Source organism: Protopterus annectens, chromosome 5.part0 (assembly GCF_019279795.1).
Source record: "Protopterus annectens isolate FY-2018-M chromosome 5.part0, PAN1.0, whole genome shotgun sequence".
Taxonomy (NCBI): domain Eukaryota; kingdom Metazoa; phylum Chordata; order Ceratodontiformes; family Protopteridae; genus Protopterus; species Protopterus annectens.
In genome coordinates this window covers 1,849,481,577-1,849,506,157 of record NC_056735.1, presented here as the reverse complement: position 1 = coordinate 1,849,506,157, position 24,581 = coordinate 1,849,481,577, and the positions used below count along the sequence as shown (strand labels likewise).

The 24,581-nt window shown below is 39.5% G+C and overlaps 1 protein-coding gene across 1 annotated transcript in view; it reads left to right on the top strand.

The window, feature by feature from the left end:
• The window catches only part of WDFY2 (WD repeat and FYVE domain containing 2), a 543,829-nt gene that overhangs the window by 380,102 nt on the left and 139,146 nt on the right, over window positions 1–24,581 (top strand). The window contains exons 6-7 of the mRNA XM_044071679.1: window positions 9,953–10,065; window positions 11,966–12,092. Of these exons, the coding sequence (XP_043927614.1) occupies window positions 9,953–10,065; window positions 11,966–12,092 (240 nt within the window). The remainder of the gene's footprint in view (window positions 1–9,952; window positions 10,066–11,965; window positions 12,093–24,581) is intronic.

The window sequence follows — 24,581 nt, the reverse complement described above, 5'->3', positions numbered from 1 at the left end:
AATGTTACCTAAATTCCTCCTCCCATCCTTAGCTTTGGGAATCTACCCAAATGTGATGACTACAACAGTGAAACACGAAGAACATAGTACAGTTGTGTACACTTACCATAAATGTAGATGTTCGAGTGTATTCACTTTTGCAGTCCTGGTTACCCTCCTTCCAGCCACCTGACTTCTATTGGCTATACCTCTATTCTTGCCTAATATGTTTAAAGCTTTTTTGTGTGTTTGCTTTTTTGTTGGAGGTGTAACCTTATGTATATATAATTGCTTCCCATTATGGGGGCACCTGACATCTGGGCAAGAAAAACTGATGTAATGGCGTCGGCTGCAAGCTTTATACCCCTGACTACCTGACGTCATGGAAAATGAGACAGCAACCGACACAGAACCCAAGACTTTGTTAATCAGGCCGACTGAGGGCTACTGCAAGTAGATAACCCAAATGTAATGACTGTAACAGTGAATGCACTTGAACGTCTACATTTATGGTAAGTGTACACAACTGTACTTTCTGCTATGTTCTTGTTGGCAAAAAAAAAAAAAAGAGAGAGAAAGCCCTGAGGGTGTGGAAATAGGGTATTCAGTGTTTTCTGGAGGATAATAGTTTTCCAGTCAAGTACAGTTCCCTTGCAGACAGATTCAGTGTGCTGTTAACACATAAATGGCACCCCATCTTCTACTTGGCTTGGAAGTTGTTTTCAAAGTGGAGCAGGCCTTATTGCAACCTCGTTCCTTTTCTGACCAACACAAGTATAGCTGCTACTTCTCCTGTACACTTTTCTTCTGTTTCCTGTGCTGATGTTCTTCCAGAAAGCAGGGCTACAAAGGGAAATTTGTCATGGCTTGTTTTTCCTGTTCCTTCTGCCCCACCTGTGCAGAAACTCCTGAGACTAAATCCCTCCTAGGTGCTGCTAACCAGTCTATCAGACAAATGTCACTCAGACTTAACTGGTTAGTTTCTGCAATTTCAGTAACAACATGTAAACGTCTTTCTCTCATTGATAATCAACAGTTGCCGCTCAGACTAACCTTAACCAGTGCATTCATCTATCTGAATTTTTTTCCGTAGTATTCTAACCAGGGAGAGCGTCTACTCCATTCTGTTATTTTGCACTGTCAGTTGAGTTTTCATTGAGGAAAGCAAAGCTAGTCAATTGTTTGTTACTCTTTCGGACAGAAAAACAGGTCAGAAAGTTTTGAAATTTTTCTCTTTGAGAGAAAAAAAAACATCAAAGTTTCCAAAATTAATTTAGCAGCATGGTTATCTGACTGTGTTTTGTTTTCCTAGAACAGATCTAATGCAGCTCTTGCCTCTATGCCATTCAGCTACAGGAGTTTCTACGACGACAGCATTTTTTCAGAGATGTAGTTCAGAATGGTGTCTGTAGCAGCTACTTGGTCTGCTGTCAACACTTTTGCATGGCACTGTAAGCTGGATGTGATGTCCAGGACCAGATATTCCTCACTTAAGGGTGGCTTCTTTCCAAGAGGAGGACCACCACGTAGGCTATTACCTAGGGCTCTGACCTGCTGTTACAAAGGATAAGCTGCCTTTTACCAGCTGTGAAGGTTTCGTCTTCCTTAATGTACCTATCCACCTTCCCCATCTCTGACATAGCTGCTTTTGACTTTTTCTTTCTCTGTTTTTAGATGTCACACATTTGTTTTTCAGATGTTTATACGTCTGCCTCATCTGGAAAGGCTTTGCAGTGAATTGCATTACTGGAAAAGGGAATCTTCTTTTTTTTTCGGATTTTCCCAGTTAGGGGTCGCCACAGCGGATCACCTGTCTGCTCATGATTACAGGAAAAGAAAATGATGTTTGCAAACCTGGTAAAGTTATCTGCTGGTCTGAGTCCTGCTGTTACTTAGCATGAACCTGCTCTTCCAGACCTGTCATTGTAAGAACATAACCTTAGTGTGTGTTTAATGATGCCAAGTAAATTTTGTCATGGGTGTCATTCTACCACTGTATACTAATTTATTTAAATCCGTTATGCATGTCTACATCCTCGTGTGTCACTTTCACTGTTGCGTGATTTTTTTTTTTTTAATATGCTAAAGTCTTAACACATTTTCTTCTAAAAAGAAAGCCAGGACTCTGGCTTATCACAGCTATTGAAACAATTTCTGAAGAGGATTCTTTAGTCCTTCTTTGTAATCTGAGTTTTATGAGGATTAAATATAGCTATGAGACCTGTGATTATTACATGTTCAATTGTTTGTGTCTTTCGGCTTTTCCTGGTTAGGGGTCGCCACAGCGGAACTCCGGTCCGCTAATGATTGGCAGTAGAGTTTAACGTGCTGGCTTGCCGGGCCTAACGCACAGCCTTCAACGAAGGAACACCGTTCACACATGTCGCCACACAGAAGGCGCTCTAACTGAGAATCGAACGGGCAACGTCTAACTGTGAGGCAACACAGCTACCACAGCACCACCACCGCAGTTGATTATTACATGTTCAATGACAACACCAAAACTAGATTGTGTTACTGTGACATTCAAAACAACCCTGGAACATATAACTATTTACATTTCTTGCATGAAAACAGGAGGGAAAAGTAACAATGGCTGGGGACTTAAATTTATCCAAAACAGACTGGAGTAGTATGGATTCAACATTAGTAAGGAAATTTATTCACAAAGCATGTTCAGGAACAATTGCTTCAGATTGTGAAAACCTACCAGGGAATGGAACATACTAGACATTGTGTTCCTAAAGAAATTACTAAAAAAAAAAACAAAGAAACTAGTGGTCTTAAAACTTCATTGATGAGCTCAATCACAGTAATTTCCAAAAATCATGAAACCCAGGTAGTGTTCCAAAGCAACACGCCTTTATTTGTCACAGACAAGCGATCCTCAGTAACGTCATGTCAGGTTTTACCATTGTTGATATACAGTGATCATGGGATCATAAAGGTTCATTTGTTGCTAGGTAATTCTGCCCACCTGAAATCTAAACCAGTGTACCCAAGATTAAATTGAGATTATATGGAAGCAAAACAGTCACTGTGTAAAACTAATCAGAGTGATATGTTAAGTGAAAAAAAAATGTAGACTGAATGTGGAAAGTTTTGAAAGAGAGATTGTTTGCAAAAAAAATGTTTAACTTCAGGATCTAGGCATCCAATATCAGGGGAATATATTATCATAAGAACAAGATACCTAATTAAGGTAAGAGGCAAAAAAATATAAGAAATGAAAAAGCTCGAACTACAACTTTGAAACTGAAATAAATAAGCTGGGCAAACAAATTAAGCATAGTGTGAGACAAAATTAAAAAAAATTGAAGAAAATTTATTAAGCTGTTGAGCATAATAGGAAACAGTTTTGTAGATGCATAAAATGTGGAAGGAATAAAGACACACAAATTGATAGTGTGTGTAGATTCTAAAATTTATACACAGACACAACAGATTATAGATATATTTACAAAATTTTATGCAGAACAGTTTTGCTTCACAACAAGGGGGATGATAACTTGTTCTAGTGACATCCAGGTAACCCCAGACACTGGAATCAAATGAGATTATATTGAAGAACTATGTAACCTGAATCTAAACTAAGCTCAGAGAGGCGCTGGAATTAGTAATAATGACTTGATAACACTTCAGCAAGAATTTACAGTGCCAATATATCAATTATTTAGTAAGCCCTATAAATATGGGGGGATTCCTCAAGATTGGAGATGTGCTTATTAAACCTGCTCTTAAGGGAAAGGGAAGTAGGACAAACCCAGAGTCATACAGACTCTTAAGTGTACTTTCACATTGTGGAAAAATAATGGAGAAGGTAATATTGGATAAGTTATTGTCAGAAATGGAAAGGTTGGGACTTGAAACCATATGTCAGTGCACATATGTTGAAAATAGATCTATTACCACCTATAAATTGATGTTCTTTAACAATGTAGTAACAGGTATGAATGAAAAATTGTACTGTGATGCAATTTATATACTTAACATAGCATTCGACAGAGCCACACACAAAACACTGATTATTGCAAACATATGGGGTAGAAGTGAATACAGTGACTATTTTTCACGACACACAGGTCACTGCAGGTGTTGATTGTAGCTATGAAATTAAGACCCGCGTATTTTGGAAGGAAACCTGTGGCATATCTGGATAAGATTTTGAAGAGCAAAGGCATCACATAGTCAACACAGGGCTGTATAGTCAAGGTCATGATTTTCCAAGCAATAACATTTAGATCTGGACTACACATAGAGCTGTGTGATGGAAAAATCTATGCTTTTGAACTGTGGTGGTGAAGAAAACTTTTCAGAATTCCATGGTCTGCAATAAGATCAAATCCATTAATTCTTCTGGAAATAAACCCAGACTGCTCACCAGAAAGTCTGACAGTAAAATTAAAAGTCAGATACATTGGTCACATAATGCAAAGACAGGGTTCAGTAGAGAAGTTGCTGATATTTGGAAAGGTGGAAGGTAAAAGAAGGGGGCAGCTGAGGCTAAGATAGCCAGACAGCATTGCTAAAGTAATGCATATGAATTTGCTAAAACTTAAAGTAGTAGTTGTTGACAAGACAGGCTTAGTGTGCAAGTCTTTGTAGTGAAACTAGTTTGAATTAATGAACAGTAATGCTGTCATTCATCTACCAAAGCCATAGCTGCTTAATTACCTTAGATAACTGTCATTCATATTATCAGATAGCTTTGTAATATCTCCTACTATCAACTCACCTATCTTCTCTTTCCTTATCACTTCTGCTACTTCTGTCAACATAAGCAGCATGTCCTGGATGTCGCTCATCTTGTGTATCTGAACAAGTCAATGAGGATTGGGTGTTTATACAAACACATCAGTATGGATATCAAGAACATTAAACTTAAATGTACTAATGCTCACAGCCTGACTGCTCACTACAAAGTGGCACTCTTGCTTGCATGTGCTCAGTACTTGTATGTAAGTGCCTGCTGACCTGGAAAGCTTTTTAAAGGTATATCACGCACACACTGATCTACATCCCCCTCTTTACTGAGCTGTCTTGCAATGATGATGACATTTGAATAGGCATGCAAATTATACAGACAGTAATGAACAAAACAACATTCATGTCTAGATTACCATGCATCTAGAACTAGGTCTGGAAATGCGACCTGATCTTGTAATGTAGTAGTTAGGACTGGGTTTAGCAACAGAGACAGTCACAGGTGAATGTTCTGCTTTAGGACTCTCAGAGATATTCTTTGGAACAGGCATATCTGCTGTAATGTCCTATGGAACTGGAACATTGGATAAGTTATTCTGAGAACTAGTGTTTATTGCAGGCAGTTTGCTGTAACACTGGCTCTGACACCGGTAATAAATGTTTCTGATTCTGCCTAAATTCTATTCCTTGCGATTCCACAGTATACGATCTTGGCTCTTGACACACACGTTTCACAAATCCAATCTGATCAAAACCTTTTGCTGTCTGCAACCTCACTCTCCCCTTCTTCTAATGGATTGAGTGGTTTGGTGGTCTTATCATAATAGGACTTCTGGGCCAAATGCTTTTTCAGGAGTTGAGCTTTCACTGCTTTGTTCGTTTCATGTGCCAACAACAAATTACTACTGATTGGTAGTGTGGTTCTGGTTTGTCTCGACATAAGTTTCTCGGCAGGTGAACCAAGATGATTATCGCGAGGACTGTTTCTGAGATTCAGACGATTTAGAAAAACATCAGTATTGTCTCGTTTTGACTTCTCTAACAGCTGTTTTGCACTTTGAACTGCATGTTCTGCCAAGCCATTTGAATGCGGGTATTCAGGACTACTTGTAATGTGAACAAAGTACCACATTTCAGACTTCTGACTTGTAAATGTACACCATTGTCAGAAATGAGTTTGTGCAGACTACCATGGATAGAAAAGTGTCTCCAACTTGGTGATGACAGTACTGGACATTAGGTTAGGAAGTAGGTCAGTCTCAAACCAATTTGAATGAGTCTGCTAATACCAAGTAATGTTGACCATTCCACTCTATCTGTGGCTACTTTCCACCAAGGTAGTTCAGGAATCTGGCGTAGCTGAAGTGGTTCTTTCTGTTGATGCGGTGTAGTACTATTGCATAGAGAACAAGATGAAAGTACGTTCACAATGTCTTTTGACATAGAAGGCCAAAATACTAGTCCTTCTGCTTTTGTCTTGGTTTTTCTGTTTAATAAACCTTTATACAGAATTCTTCCAGTACTAGTCATGTAGTAAGTTCATGTACAACAGCAGTGCAGGATTTCATCATTATACTCCTGTTTCTGTCCACTCCATATGATTGTAGTCTGTAACCCAGCCAGGGAAGAGTAGCACATTCTGTAAAATGTTTTTCTGCATAACAAATAAAATAGCCTCATTTTTTCAAAAATAATTGAAAAGTGCTCATTTCTCAGGTGCAAAATAGCTCTTACCTGCAGTTATTGAACGCCCACTGGTCTTAGTACATTCACGTGGAACAGTTGTCTTGTTAGGATTCTGTGCTGCAGTGTAAGGAAATCATAACAAAACTTTTGGGGTTCCAAAACCTCAGCACTTTGGGTCCCTGTCCTCAAAGCAGTAGCACTATGTTAGCTGTTCCCTTCACACTTGAATCATGATCCGTAATCATTTTGGGAAGCACACACATACTTTGAGACCTCCAACTGCTCAGCATTCACCTTTGATAAAACTTCATTTTGATCTGTGTTGTTTTCTGAAAAAAGTTTCAGCAGCCTTCCCTTTCTTTCCTTTACTTCACTCCACAAAGTAGTTTGGGACATCCATTGAGAAAATTAGCTGCAAGGTATGCGTAGCTCCTTATTCTGTCTGCATGCTCTGAATTTAAGTAATATCTCTCTGCCATTGTTCAAGATCAGTGATAGCTCCTTTGGATTTTCACATCCCTCCTTGTTCGTTACTTTTCTCCTCCCAGCTGACAAGTCATCAAAACATATTTGCATACATAAAAAAGGAGTGCAAAGGGTTGTGCTCAAAATTAAAGGCTGTGGGAGAGTCTTGTTAGATGTTTACTTAAGTATCACAGGTTTGTGAGAATTGCATTGTGTTTGGTAGGTTGATTTAAGAATTTAGTTCTTGAGTGTGTGTGCATGCGCACGCAGTGCATGTGTGTGTGTGTGTGTGTGTGTGTGTGTGTGTGTGAAGATGGTTAGGGGAAGAGATGAGGCAGTGGGGGAATAGTTATACTTGAGATAAAGTGGTAGTTTGTTTTCTGTGGTTATGTTTAGTATGAAAGAACTATGGGTAATGTTTTTGAGGAGCCCAGTAGATTTTTAAGATTTTACCAGAAACATTTGCATGATTTTGAGTACATTACTTTGTTTTAGAGTTATTATGTTATTTTAATTGTAATTTTTGTTCCAGTTTTTAATTGGCTAACTGGGTTGTAGTGGAATGAGTTTTGAGAAGCTTTCCACTAATGTCAGCATTTATTCCTTGCATTCATTTATTGATTAACTGCATGTGTAATCCAGAGGCATGTGTTTCCCCTATAGTGACATTTTCTAAGTGAAGTTACATTATTGTGCATACCTAGTAGAGAAGAGTTGTGGTAAAGAACTGTAGGACAACCGTGGGATCAGTTTTGTTGTAAAGGGGATCCAGTCGGTTAGACTAAGATTTTTAGAAAATAAGAGAATTTCACCCAGTGATGAATATTGGTGAGGATTTGGTGGTTATGGATAACAATGTTAATGGGCATTTGATGCTATTTATATTTACAAGGGCTATAGTGAACATAGACCAGTGTTAAGCAGTATGGTTAATGCCAGTCTGTGGAGAGAGATCAGGTGGATTGCTCAATAAGTTGGGAGAGATTTTGAAAACAGGCTTATTGTATTTATTTTTCTTTTGCAGTCCGTTCCAACAGTAATATGAAATTACGCTGTTAAATCCAGGTTTGCAGGGAATCTAGGAATGATTGAAGTCTTTTCGGATTTGTAGTGGGTGGTTGGTATGTACAGGTGATGTATATTTTGGTATTTTCTCCTAAGGCAAGATTGCACTGTGTCCTGTTAGAATCTGATGTACTTGTTTAGTTTGAGGAAATATAAATGTTGTAATAAGGTGCTTGCAAGCAAGGAGTAAAAATTCAGCATCTGCAGTTTTTGTTTCACCTTGTTTTTCAGTACAGTGTACTTTTTAATTGCTTAAAAGGGTTAAGGGAGCTGACAATTTTACCTAGCCAAGCTTGAGTTATAACTAATGAGTCTCATTTATATTGCTGTAGAGTAAGTTGAGTAAGTAAAATGTGTTCTTAAAGCTTGTATCATTTAGGTGACTGATTAATATTTTTAAAATGTTTAGATTGTTTTATTAATGTGTTTTGTCTGTTAGTATCTGTTGAGTGTGGGTTTAGTTGTGCCTCTTGTTTGCAGTAATGTAAGGTAGTTGTGAGTTAAAAAGATGCTTTCTTTCATTTTTTTTTCAGGTGTTGATTAGTGTTTAGAGGTTATAAATGCTGATATAGTATTAAACATCTTGAGCAGTGAGGTAGGTGATTATTCTTTGTTGTATTACATATAAAGGGAGTAGTTGTATTTTAGCAATAAGAAGGTTATCTGCATTAAATATTGAGTTTTTAAGAGATGTTTGGGAGACAGTTGGAGGTGGATGATAGCAGAGAGAAACGTGAAAATAAAAGGTAGTATACTAAAGTGCAGTTTAGGAAACTATTTTTTAACAGATGGCAAAGGGTTAAATGAACAGTGTTATGTGGGAGATGAATAATGTGAGGGTAGAAAACAGTAGGGTATCTTTCTGAGAGTGTTTTTGTGGTATTGGCAAAGGCTTAACGGAAGGATGGGCAGTAAGACTAAGAGGTGTGATTTTTGATGCTTCCACTGAGTTGTCAAATAACTCCTTAAGGAATCCGCTTCCTGAACATGACCCAGAAAAAAATCAAACTGGCAAAAAAAGTTACTGTAACTATTTTTTGGATGTGCAAGTAACACTGCAGCCCTCCCAGAACTTTGTATACCAACTCCACGGTTGCACAACCCAGAAGAAGGGAGAAATTTCCCAAAAGAAATGAATCACTGCTGGTGCACTATTAGAAATGGCGCTGGCAGGGATTTCCTATGAAACACTGTGAGCGGGTAGTTGAACTTTGACAAGTCATGCTGGATGAGTTCATTCCTACAGGAATCCGTTCTCGAGCACAGTAGATGACTAGTGGCTGAAGCTTTTAAGAAAGTGCAGTAGTGGTTGGATGAGAAAAGGGCAGAAGGAGAGGTTGGACTGGAGAAGTTTCAGGAAGCAGAGTGGGATGTTGAAGTATGGGGAAATGGAGTGGGCGATCAGAGATAGAGGGATACATTTTTGCTGCCACCAAAGGATCAACAAGAATAGCTGGAAGAAGATGCATGATAAGTGGAGGTCTTGCAGGGAGAGTATATGCATTTCAGAGAAGTTTTGAATGGATGGTAGAAGGTGACCTTTGGCTGTTATGAGAGGACTTGGTCAGAGTGAATTGTTATGAGAGTACTTGATCAGAGTGAACTTTTATGGATGGTGGAGGAATGCAGTATGTATGGAAGGAGAGCTGAAACAAATGCTGAAGGATTTTATGGAATAGAAGCAGGAGGTGAGAGCCCAGGGATGGTAAAAGTGGAGTAAACCTTTGCTGCCAGCAGTGGCTTGTTTACAGAAGTAAAAATAAGAGGTAAGGAGAAAGAAGAGGTATAAGCCATTAGAGCTAGAAGTAATTGCTGTGTCCCACTGACAGTGGATTGGGTTTTGTGGCATTTTGTCATCCAATGAGCTGGGGAGTGCATATTATCTCATTCTCTTGCAGTAACAGGTCACTCTCTGGGTAGTGTCTTTATAAAATATGCATATTTAAAGTTGAAGTAATGTTGTGCAGCTATGATTTATTAAAATATTCATATGTTTCTCATTTCTCTTGAAGTTGTATTTCAGCAGAATATTTTCCTTAGCAGCTTCCCTTAGATTTGATTTTGAGACCAGACATGCATTTGTTGGTGATCAATCAGGACAGGTAACCATTCTCAAACTGGAGCAAGACAAAAGTAGCCTGGTCACTACATTTAGGGGACATACAGGTAAGGACAACCTTGTTGCATGCAGACAGGTATTGGCAAAATTCATTGCAGGTTTGAGATTCCAAGGTAATGTCTACTTCCTGTTAGGGTATAAAGACGTATAAAGTAGTAATTTTCTCATTCATGTACTAATGTAAGCAGCAGCTGCTTGTCTCTATGGCCTTTACCTAGTTCACTTATGATTTCAGATGTTTTGAGATTTTGTTGCCGTTATACTGCCCTGTATATCTTTATGGTAATGATTTTTTGCCTGTTTTTGTTATTTTTGAATGCTGATCACCAGTGACATGGCATTGTGCACAAAGCCCACAACCTGGGCACATGCCCCTCAATGTCTCCCACACCCCCAGAGAGTGAGGCAGGCAGCAGGTTCTGCTTCATCAATACTCTGTCTCTATAGCCAGATCCTCTATATACTTTTTGTATGTAGCAGTGTTTTGGAATTATTAATACAGATGTGAACAAATTAAACCCCTGTGTACTGTAAAGCTTGCTTTTATGTTGTAATTAATTTATAGCACAGGGGCAGTATTTGTATACCATAGGCCAAAATGCTTGTATAACTTGCAGGTCATCTGTGCTTTGTGCAATGCAGGCTGTGGTGTAGTCTGTGCTGGGTGGATTCTTAAGCTAGTAGTCCTACTATAGCCAGTCATTTTTAATGGTCATACTGACATTTTCGAATGTCAAAGTTACTGTGTTGCATGAATAAGCAATCCTTATTCTCATCCAGATTCCCTCAAGTGTATTTCCACTCATTGATGTGTAACTGTAAGGGTCTGACTGTTACTAGTAGCAACTTGGCCATGTTCAGAACACTTTGTGTTGCCTGTGGAATTGAAGATATACCGTACCTTTGATAACAACGATGATTATGAGCTTCAGGGTTGGTGCTGTAAATTTTGCATTCCTGTAGCGGGTATGGTGATGACAGGTGTGCACTAATTTGGGGTCATCCTTGATGATCATCTGGCACGTAATGGTCAGCTTTTGTAAAGTCTGCTCGTTTTCATATAAGGAACATTTTTGAGTCCAGCACCTGCGAACACAAGAGGACCTGGCTGTGGTTCTGCATGCCCTGGTATCATTGTACCCAGACCACTGAAACTTTCTGTACATTGGGATGGCCTTTACCTAGTTCACTTATGATTTCAGATGTTTTGAGATTTTGTTGCTGTTGTACTGCCCTGTATATCTTTATGGTAATGATTTTTTGCCTGTTTTTGTTATTTTTGAATTTACTGATTGGCTTGTGACATTACCATCATCTCACAATGGTCCTTTGGAGCCTCTATTGGATGCCTGTTTGGTCCTCTTATTTACAGAGTTGTAGTTCTCATTTATCTAGTTATTTTTGATGTTCGTCCTCCTATCAAAAATAGCTGCTTGTATCATACTAACTTGTGGGTATTCTCTCTGCATCTCAGGGCTGCTGGTAGGTCTGAATGTATTGCTTGAATACTCCAGGTCTCACTGTTTTCCCTTTGACAATGCACCCTTGGGGCCCTTGACACTCAGCTTTCAGAAGTCCTTTAAGACTCCTTCATTTCAACTAGATTTCAGTTAATTTATCACCCTGCCTCACTGATATTTATGTTTTATGTTTCATTTTATTTGCGTCTCTGCTTAGCTGTTACTCAGGACATCATATCTGAAGTTGATAGCTGCGAAGAGTGGGCTGTGGTAATACTGTTGATTAAGCTTCCAAGTAAGGATATTTCATGTGTACTTAAAAGTTTGTATATTTCTGGTTTGATTTAATAGATTATTAAATGCCCAGTCTCCCTGTTGCTGTAAGTCATCACTTTTCTTCTCCAGTTCAGGATTAATACAACCCTGTATGTTTTATAGCGAAGAAAACAATCTATTCCAGCTAATTATTTTTGTCATATCATTTCAGGTAGTGTCACTGCTTTGTGCTGGGATCCAGTTCAGAGAGTGTTGTTTTCTGGCAGCTCCGATCATACCATTATTATGTGGGACATAGGAGGAAGAAAGGGGACAGCTATAGAATTACAAGGACACCGGTATGAACTGCTGACTTTTGCCAGCCCAAAACATTTTTAAGCAAGTTATGTTTTTAGTTTTGCTATGATTCATTTTAAAGTGCTGCACAAGAAAATGTGAAAGAAAGTGATTTGTATTTCTAGAGCAAGTGTAATCTTTATAAGTTTTCATCACTTGAGTGTTAGCTAGGAAAAGAATACAGACTAAAGATCCATTGTGTTGCAGGATGGTTAAGAGGTTCACTCTGAATAAGTTTTGGTGATGGAGTGTAAACCATAGTGTCCAGTTTTGTGCTTAGACACAAAGTCCAGGCTGCTCCCAGAGTGGATATTTTCAAGCATATTAGATTATAAACATGCACAGTACTTAATGCAGATGCCAGGAATCTATGAATAGTTGTGGCCAGTGATGGGAGGCATCACTTATGTTGAGCAGTGTGACAGGGTATGAGTTATGAAGTGAGCCTGGACAGCAGTATGGTAGTTCATTCCTTGCAGGACTTTGAAGTTGTGTGTGTGTCATGTGTGCATGCGCTTGCGTGTCTGTGTGTGTGTCTGTGTGTGTCTGTGTGTGTCTGTGTGTGTCTGTGTGTGTCTGTGTGTGTCTGTGTCTGTGTGTGTCTGTGTGTGTGTGTGTCTGTGTGTGTGTGTCTGTGTGTGTGTGTCTGTGTGTCTGTGTGTGTGTGTGTCTGTCTGTGTGTGTGTGTCTGTGTGTGTGTCTGTCTGTGTGTGTGTGTGTCTGTGTGTGTGTGTGTCTGTGTGTGTGTGTGTGTGTCTGTGTGTGTGTGTGTGTGTGTGTCTGTGTGTCTGTGTGTCTGTGTGTGTGTCTGTGTGTCTGTGTGTGTCTGTGTGTGTCTGTGTGTGTCTGTCTGTGTGTGTCTGTCTGTGTGTGTCTGTCTGTGTGTGTCTGTCTGTGTGTCTGTGTCTGTGTGTCTGTGTGTCTGTGTGTCTGTGTGTCTGTGTGTGTGTGTCTGTGTGTGTGTGTCTGTGTGTGTGTGTGTGTGTGTCTGTGTGTGTGTGTGTCTGTCTGTGCGTGTGTCTGTCTGTGTGCGTGTGCGCGTGTGTCTGTCTGTCTGTGAGCGTGTGTCTGTCTGTCTGTGTGTGAGCGTGTGTCTGTCTGTCTGTGTGTGAGCGTGTGTCTGTCTGTGTGTGTGTGTCTGTCTGTCTGTGTGTGTGTGTCTGTCTGTCTGTCTCTGTCTGTCTGTCTGTGTGTGAGTGTGTGTCTGTCTGTGCGTGAGTGTGTCTGTGTGTGTGGGCACAACCATTTTCTTCTGCTGTTGTGCCACCTGAGGGACTAAGGTCCATGGGAATTATGACCTGCTTTGGGAATAGTAGTTGGATTAATTTATTCCCTCTAGTGGAGCTTTTTTGAGTTTGTACTCTAACTTTCAATGGGTGTGGCATAAGCTTTAAAAAAATAAATTTGTCATTTGGCAATTTAAACAAATGTTGATATTTCTAGAACCAGCAGTGTAAGTAGAAATCTGTAAATGGCAAACTATTCAGGACTAAGAAGTTTTTACAGTGGTTACATTCATTGTTTTAGGCTGGAAACTGGATTTTATGTGACTATAAACACAGTAAATATTCTTTTTGTTATGTTGTATAAACAACTTACATTATATCTCTGTAACCTTTCAAGCAACACGCATACCGCCAGCAGCATTTTATTCAACCAGCTCTGAGTTTTCATGAGATTAAGCAGTCCTGTCTGTATTTAGAGAACTATTTACACTGCAAATAAATAATATACACATAATATTCAGTAGCTCTTTAGCTGCATGAGACAGAGGTCAAATATCAATTCATTTGTGTCTGCCCTTATGTAAGCTTTAAGATAACATTTTCTAATATATTGTATGTAGCATTGTTTTGGAATTATTAGTACAGATGTGCAAAAGCAATATTTGATGCATAGAGGCGTCATTAGGCTGTAACTGAAGAAATGTCTGGAGGCGTCCGTAGGCTGTAACTGCAGAAATGTCTGGAGGCATCCATAGGCTGTCACTGCAGAAATGCCTGGAGACGTCACTAGGATGTCACTGCAGAAATGCCTGAAGGCGTCAGTAGGCTGTCACTGCAGAAATGCCTTTAGGCATCAGTAGGCTGTCACTGCAGAAGTGCCTGGAGGTGTCAGTAGACTGTCACTGCAGAAGTGCCTGGAGGCGTCAGTAGGCTGTCACTGCAGAAGTGCCTGGAGGCGTCAGTAGGCTGTCACTGCAGAAGTGCCTGGAGGCGTCAGTAGGCTGTCACTGCAGAAGTGCCTGGAGGCGTCAGTAGGCTGTCACTGCAGAAGTGCCTGGAGGCGTCAGTAGGCTGTCACTGCAGAAGTGCCTGGAGGCGTCAGTAGGCTGTCACTGCAGAAGTGCCTGGAGGCGTCAGTAGGCTGTCACTGCAGAAGTGCCTGGAGGCGTCAGTAGGCTGTCACTGCAGAAGTGCCTGGAGGCGTCAGTAGGCTGTCACTGCAGAAGTGCCTGGAGGCGTCAGTAGGCTGTCGCTGCAGAAGTGCCTGGAGGCGTCAGTAGGCTGTCGCTGCAGAAGTGCCTGGAGGCGTCAGTAGGCTGTCGCTGCAGAAACGGCTGGAGGCGTCAGTAGGATGTCGCTGCAGAAACGGCTGGAGGTGTCAGTAGGATGTAACTGTAGAAATGCCTGGCGGCGTCAGTAGGATGTAACTATAGAAACTCCTGGAGGCGTCAGTAGGATATAACTGCAGAAACGCCTGGAGGCGTCAGTAATATGTAACTGCAGAAATGCCTGGAGGCGTCAGTAGCATGCAAGTTGTTTGTAGCACACACATGTAATGCACAGCATTGCTTCCCATTCTAGTTTCACATAAAGGTCTTTTGTGTTTTGGCATGTTTTGACAACTGTCTTCTGCCAAAATTATTTAAAACACTGTTAGGCATTGCAGTCTCACTTGGCCCCTTTAATGAGGAAACAGCAGGCATGTTATCTCTAAAATTAGTATAGCTGTACTCAGAAAGAATGATCAGAGATGCTTGCTTTAGAATACAGAGGAAAATATTTTAACGTACTCAAATAAAGGAACTTACCACATCCACCATCTTCACATTGTCTTATTACATGCTGCCCACACAGTGACACTTGTTTTGTTATGTTCTTACCTTCAAGCCTCATTCACTCACTCCGCTGCTCCATTTTTTCCCCTTGGAAAAAGACTCCTTCGGCAGACTACTCACTCCCCTTGGGACAAGAATAGAGCACTAGGACTGGTGCCATTGTCCAGCGTGGGGTCGGGATTGTTACTTCTGGCCACAGATTTGATATTGTCACAGGCCTAATTCACACTCCTGGGGTTGGGGATGCACTAAATGTTATGTGGGAGTGTCATTCACGTCTGCAAGTGATATATGCATGACGATTCACCACTGTCCTTGAAATGGGCAACTCTGGTCTACCTCTGCAAGTGATATATGCATGCCGATTCACTGCTGTCCTTGAAAAGGGCAGCTCTGCTCTCCAGTCTTCACTGAAGATCTTGGGCAGAACACTCTTTAGATCTATAAGACAAGATAAGAATTTAATGCTCTACACAAAGAGAAAATATGAAGAGAACCCAATAGGTGCGACAGAGAGGATATAACATAAATGCTCTTTTCAGAGAATTCAAACTTGGAGACAAAGTACTTAGGTTAGTACCCACTGCTGAAATATTTCTTGCAAAGTGCCAAGTCATCATCATCAACCCCTTTTTTTCCCATTTTTCTACATAGGGGTTGGGGGTGTAGGACCTTCTGAAGTTGTAGAAAAAGTAAAGTGAATCAGGGGAAAAGAAAAACGGAAACTGGTACAACTCAAATGTCCTGAAATCTTGGAGAACTGAAGTTTCTATAGTCAGGTAGGTATAGGAGAAGTTTAGACCCCACCCCCATCATTTCCTAAATTCACAATAGGGTTAGACATATATATATATCCTTAGAAACAGGAAGTAAGATAATATATTTATGAATAAGAACATATTTAGAGATTTATCTAATAGAATGCTTAATGCAGCACAATATAGATAATGTGGCTGGTGAAAAGGTCCATTTGAAATTATACTGGATACCAGAATCCTAATGCAAGTAGTCAGGAAAGAGATACAGAAAATTAACAGTGAGGTCATAGAAGAATCCCACAGTGAGTGGAACAGTCCTGTTATACTGACTCCCAAGTTGGAAATGTGTATAAAGTTTTGTACAGACTTTAGAAGCTGAACAGCAATCCTAACTTTCATTCATATCCCATGCTCTGACCTGATTTGTTGATAGAAGCTGGACAGAAATCCACCCTTGTCCAATTCTTTCTACATAATTAAAGACTGTAAATTCTACAAGCCCTAAAAGCTAAAGGAAAGATGGCAGTCTGTATAACCGATTGACTCAAACTATAGAGTCCTGTGTAGTCTGCGCAGAACACATGACATGCAAAATTAGTCTGGTAGACAAGATTCTAAGACCTCATGCTAGGTATTCCACACCTTACCTGGATGACATCATGCTATTTTCCAAAGTCCAGAAAAGTCCTCTCCCTAAAGGTCAAGACATTGTAACTTATGCCAAGCTGGATTAATAGACAACCCAGCTAAATGTAGCTAAGAATGGCAGAAGCATGCTGATATTTAATATTCAGAGAGATTGTGAAGTTTCAGGTTGAAAAGGTTGACGCAGTCCAGAAATGGCCTACTCCAAGTATAAGAATGCAGCTTGTGGTATTTATAGGCTTGGTAAGTTATTACAGTAAGTTCAGCTTAGAATTTACTACCATTGCTTGCCCACCAATTGATATGGCCAAAGGGTTGGGATCCACTGAATGTTCAACGGACGAATGAAGCAAAATGAACATTTAATCAACTATAAAGTATTCTGTATTCAGAGCCTCTTTTGATAGCTCCTGCCTTTTTCTAACGATTTCTATTACATACTAATGTCCCAGATGTGTTATTGGTGCAGTGTTTCCCGGGTAGCAGAGTGTGAGGAACAGCCCATTTGGTACATTATCAGCGAGCTCAGCAAAGCTGAAAAACATACAGAGCAGTGGAACAGAAAGGTTCCCCCCTGCACCACCTTAATCCAAACCATGCCTCTTCCCCAACCCCAGTGCTGCACCTTACCATAAAAAACTCTTTCTGTAACACTACCACTGCATAAAACACCTAGAGGCGTACCAGCATGACACATACACAACACCAAATGCATCTATTTCCTTAAACCTTACTGTAACAATAATCAGGAAACACTTCCACATGCTCCCAACCCATCATAAACACCATCAAACACACACTACACAAAATCTGTCCCTACCGTAGCCCTTATCCTAACCCTAACCCACAAACATATACAGCTCCACCCAGTAACTCTGAAAGTTTGGAAATATCTAAAAATACATTTACCTACTGCAGTTTAGCTTCCTTCTTCTCAGCACTGTTTTATGCGGACAATTTAATTATTTTGTTCAGCAACTGGAGCTTCCATTAATCCAGCAGGAGTTACTACCCTCTTTTCTGGATTTATTGAATTGATTTGAAAAACATAAGCTTGTCATTCATATCTCTAAAATTGAACCATGGTTTGTGAAACTCAACAATACCCGAAGAGCCAATCTGCTCTGTTTACTGCTGACACAAACATGATTTACTGGAACAAGTGTACAACTAAATGCATATGTTCTTTTTGATTTAACTCACTGTTCCCAGACTGTAATCAGACAACTATTAAGAAATCACTCACCCAACTGAAAGTCATCTGTAAGATTACCAGACTGCTTATTGTCAAGGGGAGAACATCTGTTAAGAATGTCATGCTTCTATAATGAATTTTGCCTTGCATTAACATCGCTTGTCACTTGCAAAATTCTGCAGCTAAAATTATAATCATAAAGATGTTATGAGTTATCTGTCTGCCAAATCAACAGAATACCGTTTTGTGTAATGACAGCATTCCCAGTGACCCAAAGAGCAGAACCTGACATACTAACTTTTATTCATAGTCTCTGCATCTGTGGTTACTGTCTACTACTTGCCATTCAGCTTGAGGACTCATTGTCTTCCTGTGTTATAGCCCCAGAAGTACTGATGCATTGATCCTTGGCAGGTCATTTCACTGATTAAAGAACTGAGAGCTTGCTTTTTTAGTAAGCTGTGGTGCTGTTTCCCTCCTGTTTTGTGCGGTAGCACAAGCCTCAACACTTTCAATCTGGAACTGTATAAAAACTAGACAAGTGCACATGGTTTGTACATGGGCTAAGATATGTTGTACTTCTCATCATATATGAGCTTATTGATATGTGCTGGCATGTCAGTTCAGTTTAGGATTAAGGGTATGAACAGATAATGAACTTTATCCTTTAGTCCAGGTTTTGATTCTCAAAGTCTCTATCTACTATGTCACTCTGAGTAACTCTGTTAACCAGACAATGTTTCTGTGTCACCCCTGAAAAGTGACTTGTGTCTATTGCATTTATCCAGTTAATTAATAAATAGAAATAACTTTGCATTGCTGTACATATCATTGTACTTTTTAATGTTCCATATTTAGTGTCCTTATGAAATTGCTGTTTTAAAGTCATCTGTTTTACTAACCTGTTTGCCTGTTGTATATTGTCTACTTTAAAGTAGCTATCACTGGTTTTCATACTTGTGTTACTTGTAGTATTACCCTGGTTCTGATCCTGTATGTTAAGCTTCTCACTGGAAAAGCTGTGCTTTTTATTGCTAAGATTATTGGTCATTGTAAGACTGCTACCTCTTATTTGTATTTCTATATTTTTCCTGCCTGATTGTCTGAGTCATGTTTGAAAAGGGTGATCTGATGTTGTTCATCTTCATTCATTCATTACTTTTGGGTATTGGTTCTGTCCTTGGAACTGAGTCGGCCATTATAACAAGCTCGCACCAGCCAAAAAAACTCTCGAGCTAAGCTTACCCATAGTGCCCCTCTCTCAATCACCTCAGATCTCGTTTGCAGCATATAGTATTAAGACGTGTCAGGCTAGCTGCCAAGCTAAGTCATTTAAAAATTTATACTTTAAAATTTTTTCTCATTTACCTTGTGAAATTTCTAATTCTTTAGTAGTCATTTAGAGTTTGCTTAGCTGTTGAAGTACTTTCTTCTTTTTCTTTACAAAGTTTTGTGATATTCTTCGTACCATTGCTGGTACAGGCCTTCCTTTACCTCTGAGGTAACTTTCAATACCATTGCTGGTATCCCCCCCCTTTTTTCTCCCTTTCTTTACCTGTTTGGTATTTCTTTTCTTACCATTGTTGGTAACAAAAAAAACAATTTTTTTTCACTGTGTGTATTTTGCTGATTGCTTCAGACATACTGTTGTTGGATAAGTGTTTGGTTTATTATTGATGATGACTGATAAAAAAGATTCATAATCTGGTCTCGAGAGAAGGGAAGGGAGTAGACACTTTTTCAGCTCCGCTTACTTCAGTACTGGACTATTTATCAAACCTTCTCCATTCAGGAGTGGCAGCTTCAACTATTTGAGTACACCTGGCAGCTATCTCTAACTTCCGCAGTGGCTTCCAGGACTCATCCTTGATTTTCTCACCGTCTCCTTAAAACCTTTTTGAAAGGTGTCATGCACATTAGACTACCCTTCAAAGATCCAATCGAGCCATGGAATTTGACACTAGTTCTACAGTCCTTGACTCGTCCTCCTTTCGAACCTGCTTACACTTGTGATATAAAATTTTTATCTTGGAAAACTATTACCTCAGCAAGACAAATATTTGAACTACAAGCCTTGTGCATAAAATGTCCTTACATGGTTTTCCATAAAGACAGAGTATCACTCCGGACTAATCCCACCTTCTTACCTAAAGTTATTTCCGATTTGACTGTCAATCAAACAATTGATCTGCCAGGTTTCTTTCCAAATGTTTCTAACAAAGGAGAATATTCACCACATTTACTTGATGTGCATAGACAATTGCGATTCTACTTGGACGAGACTAAATCACAACGAAAATCTGACCAATTATTCTCATCATTCTCAGGGCCAAAATTGGGAAGATCTGTTTCCAAAGTGACTCTATCTAAATGGTTGAGAGACCGCATTTGCTTTATTTGTCAACAAAACCAAAGCTCTTCTACCATCTAAGGTCAAAGTGCCTTCAACCAGATCAGTCACAACATCTGTTGCCTTCCATGCAAGAGCTTCCATGGATGATATTTGTGCAGCAGCAACATTGGCCACCCCTCATACCTTTATCATGCATTACATATTGGATTTGGTCTCCAGGGGGGGAGAGCTTCCTTTTGTTCAATGGTGATCAGGAGTATCCTTCTTTAGGGTCTCCCAGGAAATAAAGTAGCTAGGGACTCTGTCCCATCAGTAATGAGTGAAGATTAACAACATCAGATAAAGAAGTTATGTTCTTAGCCATATCTTTCCAGTGATCTTCAGTTATTCATTAGCTCCCACCTGCCATCTCCCTCCGAAAGACTCCTGGAGGTTCAGATTTGGTCCTACCGTATAATATGGAATTTGCTGAGATAAAGCCTCCACTTTTTCTTCCGTTCTTGCAGGCAAACTCGATCTGAGGTGATAGAGAGAAGGGGCACTATGGGTAAGCTTAGCTCGAGATTTTTTTTGGCTGGTGCGAGCATGTTATAGCGGCCGACTCTGTTCTGAGGACGAAACTGATACCCAACAGTAATGAATGAATGAAGATCAACAACACAGATGGAATGTTATGGTAAGAACATAACTTATTTTTTTTGAGCCATTTTACTTAACCTGGTTACCAAATCTAAAATAAATAAGTAACTTGAAGCTTCACTTTTGTGGTGTCTCTCTGCAAAGAGGATGACATCTGTTGTGACAGAGGACTGTTTGTCATGTAGTCATGATATACAGTGGCTAGTCCACCTGCACCTTAATGACTTCTTTCATTTTGGACTATATCATATCCATTCCTTGTAACTGCAAGACAATCCCGATAGAGCAGTACATGCCAACATTACAAAACAATTCATTAAAATGTTGTAGGCATTTATTTGGGTGGTCCTGACATCATTTGGAAGCTTCACTTCTTATCTGTATGGTCCGAGAGTATAATTTTAACTAGTGATAAGCCTGCATTGGAAAGAATTTTACTACAATGAAGCAATGACTTAAGCAGATTTGCAAATTCACATTTAATTTGTGATTGTGTCATAATATACTTTGTTTATTAGTAATGTGCAGCCTTGTACACTAGTAATGTTGTGAGTGATTTGGAGGTGTGAAAAGGAATGCCTTGTGGCTTCAGTGGGTATGTACTGGTGGCTATTCATAATAAGACTATAGTTAGAAGACAGGAGCTGTTAATAACTAGATAAATACAACTAAATGCAAACAAACTAAGAGATGTTAATAATGCAAGTATGTTTGGAGGTTGGAACAATCATGATGAAGAAAGATACCCGTAAGGTACTGGTCCTATGTTACAATGAGGTTATAATCACTGCATAAACAGGGGGGAAAGGTAAAATGTCCAAGGTGCTACAAAAAACTTTTTTAGCCCCCCTGCGAATCTGACCATCAGCATGTAGTATTTAGCATTTAAGTGGTGCTTGTTGCATTGCCATGTACTTGGTAGGTTTCTGTATAGACAGTATGTCCGCTGTTAATTAGGTGAAGGTGAAAAGACGGAGTTTGTTACTAGATGGATGGCTTTCCTAATATGGCTAAAGGGTTTAAGTAATGGTATGCAACTACACAAATTCTTGTGGGAGAAGTTGCCTTTTGGTATGTAACAACTGGAAAATCTCCTTTGACTCCTGTCATTGGGTATGAATTTTCAGGTATTATGTTCAGGGATGGCCTTGTGCATAGGACAGCTAAGCAACTGCACCATGATTGTAGGGACGCTCTTTTCCTGTGTATTGTTTTCTTAGAGCAGTGATTCTTTGCTCTAAAAAAAAAAAGTAAATAAAGGGCCACTATTAGAAGAAAATGCAGCTGGAAAATATCGGGTGATCCAGAGGGCGGTGCTCCAGTTGACTTGATATATTCAAGTCGCATCAGTCAAAATAAGTTTAAATGTTGCGAAGTCAGAGGAGTAGAGACCTCACAACATTCAAATGTAAGCAGAAAGCTGCGTCTTAAGGAGTTTTTTTTTTAAATATTAAATATATAATAGATAAAATTGGGGACAATCTGCAGAATTCTGAACAAAGTTTGAGGAGCAGTGCTGTGAGTTAAGCATTATTGTACAATGACTGGATATTAACATTCAGAAACGAGCACACTGATTGGTCAGCCCAACCAGCGTGCCTGTTGTAAATCCAGAATATACCAACAGAAAAAGTCCATCCATTCAAGTATCATTGAGTGGCCAGACTTTATTGGCGTATACCAGTCATAACTCTCAATTGTATATATTTTCACAGAATGCCCAGATTTTTGCTTCAGATTTTTGGTCTGTTTCCTATAAGTGTGTATTTTTGGCAAATCATTGAAGGTTGAAGTTAGAAAATTATAGACATTTGAGTTTCAGACTTCATACCCTTCAGTAAATTAATGCTAATACAAAACCTGTTATCCTATCAATTTTCTTAAGTTGTAAGAGCAAAACTTAAAAAATTTCCTTACTTTTGCACCTTTATCCCCACATTATTTACGGCTTTGCCCAAATATGAAGTATGCTTCCAAACAACAAACAATGTTGTAGATCCAAAATTTGTTAGTAAGCTACTAAGTCAGTCACGATGTTCTGCAGTCAAGAATCAGGTACATTAAAAAAAAAAAAAAAAAAAAAGAATGAAAAGTGTACTTTATTCTTCCTGAAGAACATCACAACTGACACAGTAGCTTATGAACACCTTCCCCATATACATTTCTTTCCAAACCATCGGTGTACTGTGTAAGCATGGGAATGTAAGCCTCTTATGCATGGGCATTACATCAAGCAATCCCAAAACATAAAATTAAAGCAGAACACCACCACAGGGCCATTATACATGGACATCATTTAAGAAAAGTAAGCTTTTTTCCCCCCTTAAATAATGTTATTGTATAATAGCAATAACCCATGGCTGGGTGTGGGTAATGCTGGATTTACCCACACCCAACCATGAGTTATTGCTATATTAATATTTTTACAGTAATGCTGGCAGAGGTATTTCTGGCTTTGTGATTTATGTACACCAGTTGAGATGAGAGGAATGGAGTGGTTAAGTAAGTGTACTCACTATTTTTATAATATTGCTGGCAGTGATTAACCAGATAATTTTTGCAATATTTCTGGCTTTGTAATTTGTGTAGACACAGTTGTGTTTGGGCACGTTATTATTTTGTACAATAATGGCAGTGATCAACCTATTTTTTGTAATATTTCTGGCTTGTTTTTACAATAACGCTGGCACTAAGTTTTTTTGCGGTGTTTCTGGCTTTGTGATTTGTATGTACACTTGAGATGAGAGGAATGGAGTGGTGAATTAAGTATAATCACTGTATTTATAATATTGCTAGCAGTGATTGAGCAGGTATTTTGGCAGTATTTTTGGCATTATGATTTGTGTGGACACTTGAGGTAAGACGTATGTTATTATTTTTACAATGATGCCAGCAGTGATCAGCTAGATTTTTTTATTCAGTATTTCTCCCGCTTTGTCATTTGTGTGGCATAGCTTGAATGGAATATTTTAATGTGTGGCAGCTTATTTTTGTGAACTTCTGGAGATGAAATAATACTGTATAGCCATCAGGCGTTCTCGCTGTAACTGCTAAGTGGGGGTTGGTGTTTCCTGGATGAAAGTAACTGGCACTCTTGTCATTTGTTCATTATAAACTGTTGATGCCTGGCTTTGCAGGACTGGTTTGCATTTGTGAGAAGTAAGATTGACTGCTTGATTGGACACCTGATATGTGCATAGAGAGTAGGCTTGCTTGGCTGTGGCTGTCTTTTGTGCAGGAAAATGACCAGGTGTCTGCTGCCTGTTTGCTTATTATTTTGGCTTTGCATGACTAGTGTGATTATGTGACGTAATGTGCAATATTTTAATATGTGGCAACTGTTTGAAACAAAAGTAAACTACATTACTCAGTAATCCGATTTTATCACAACCAGATGTCTGAATTGTGCATAGAAGTGGCTATAACTACTTGGTGGTTGTTGCCTGGATGAAATTAACTGACCCAGTTGTCACTTGCTCAGTTTAACAGTTCTCTGTCAAAGAAAAGAAGGGATAAATGCATCAGGGAGTACCCAGCTCTTCAGAACTTCTGGAGGCTGGTGACCCCCCCACCCAACACGCACACACACACACACACACACACACACACACACCAAGGCTGTATAAGTGGATTTTGACATGGATTTGGTAATTGCTTCTGCTCAGGACCCCACCTAGTCTAAAACCAGCCCTGCTCACAGGTGTTCACAGAAAGTCATTGTAGTTGTGTGGGAGATGGGGACAATGTTTCTTTTAACATTCCTCCCAAACCTCTGATGTCACTACATCTTGTGTTGGGCTATGGATAATGTGGTCATTATTTCTTTAACTTTCTCCACAA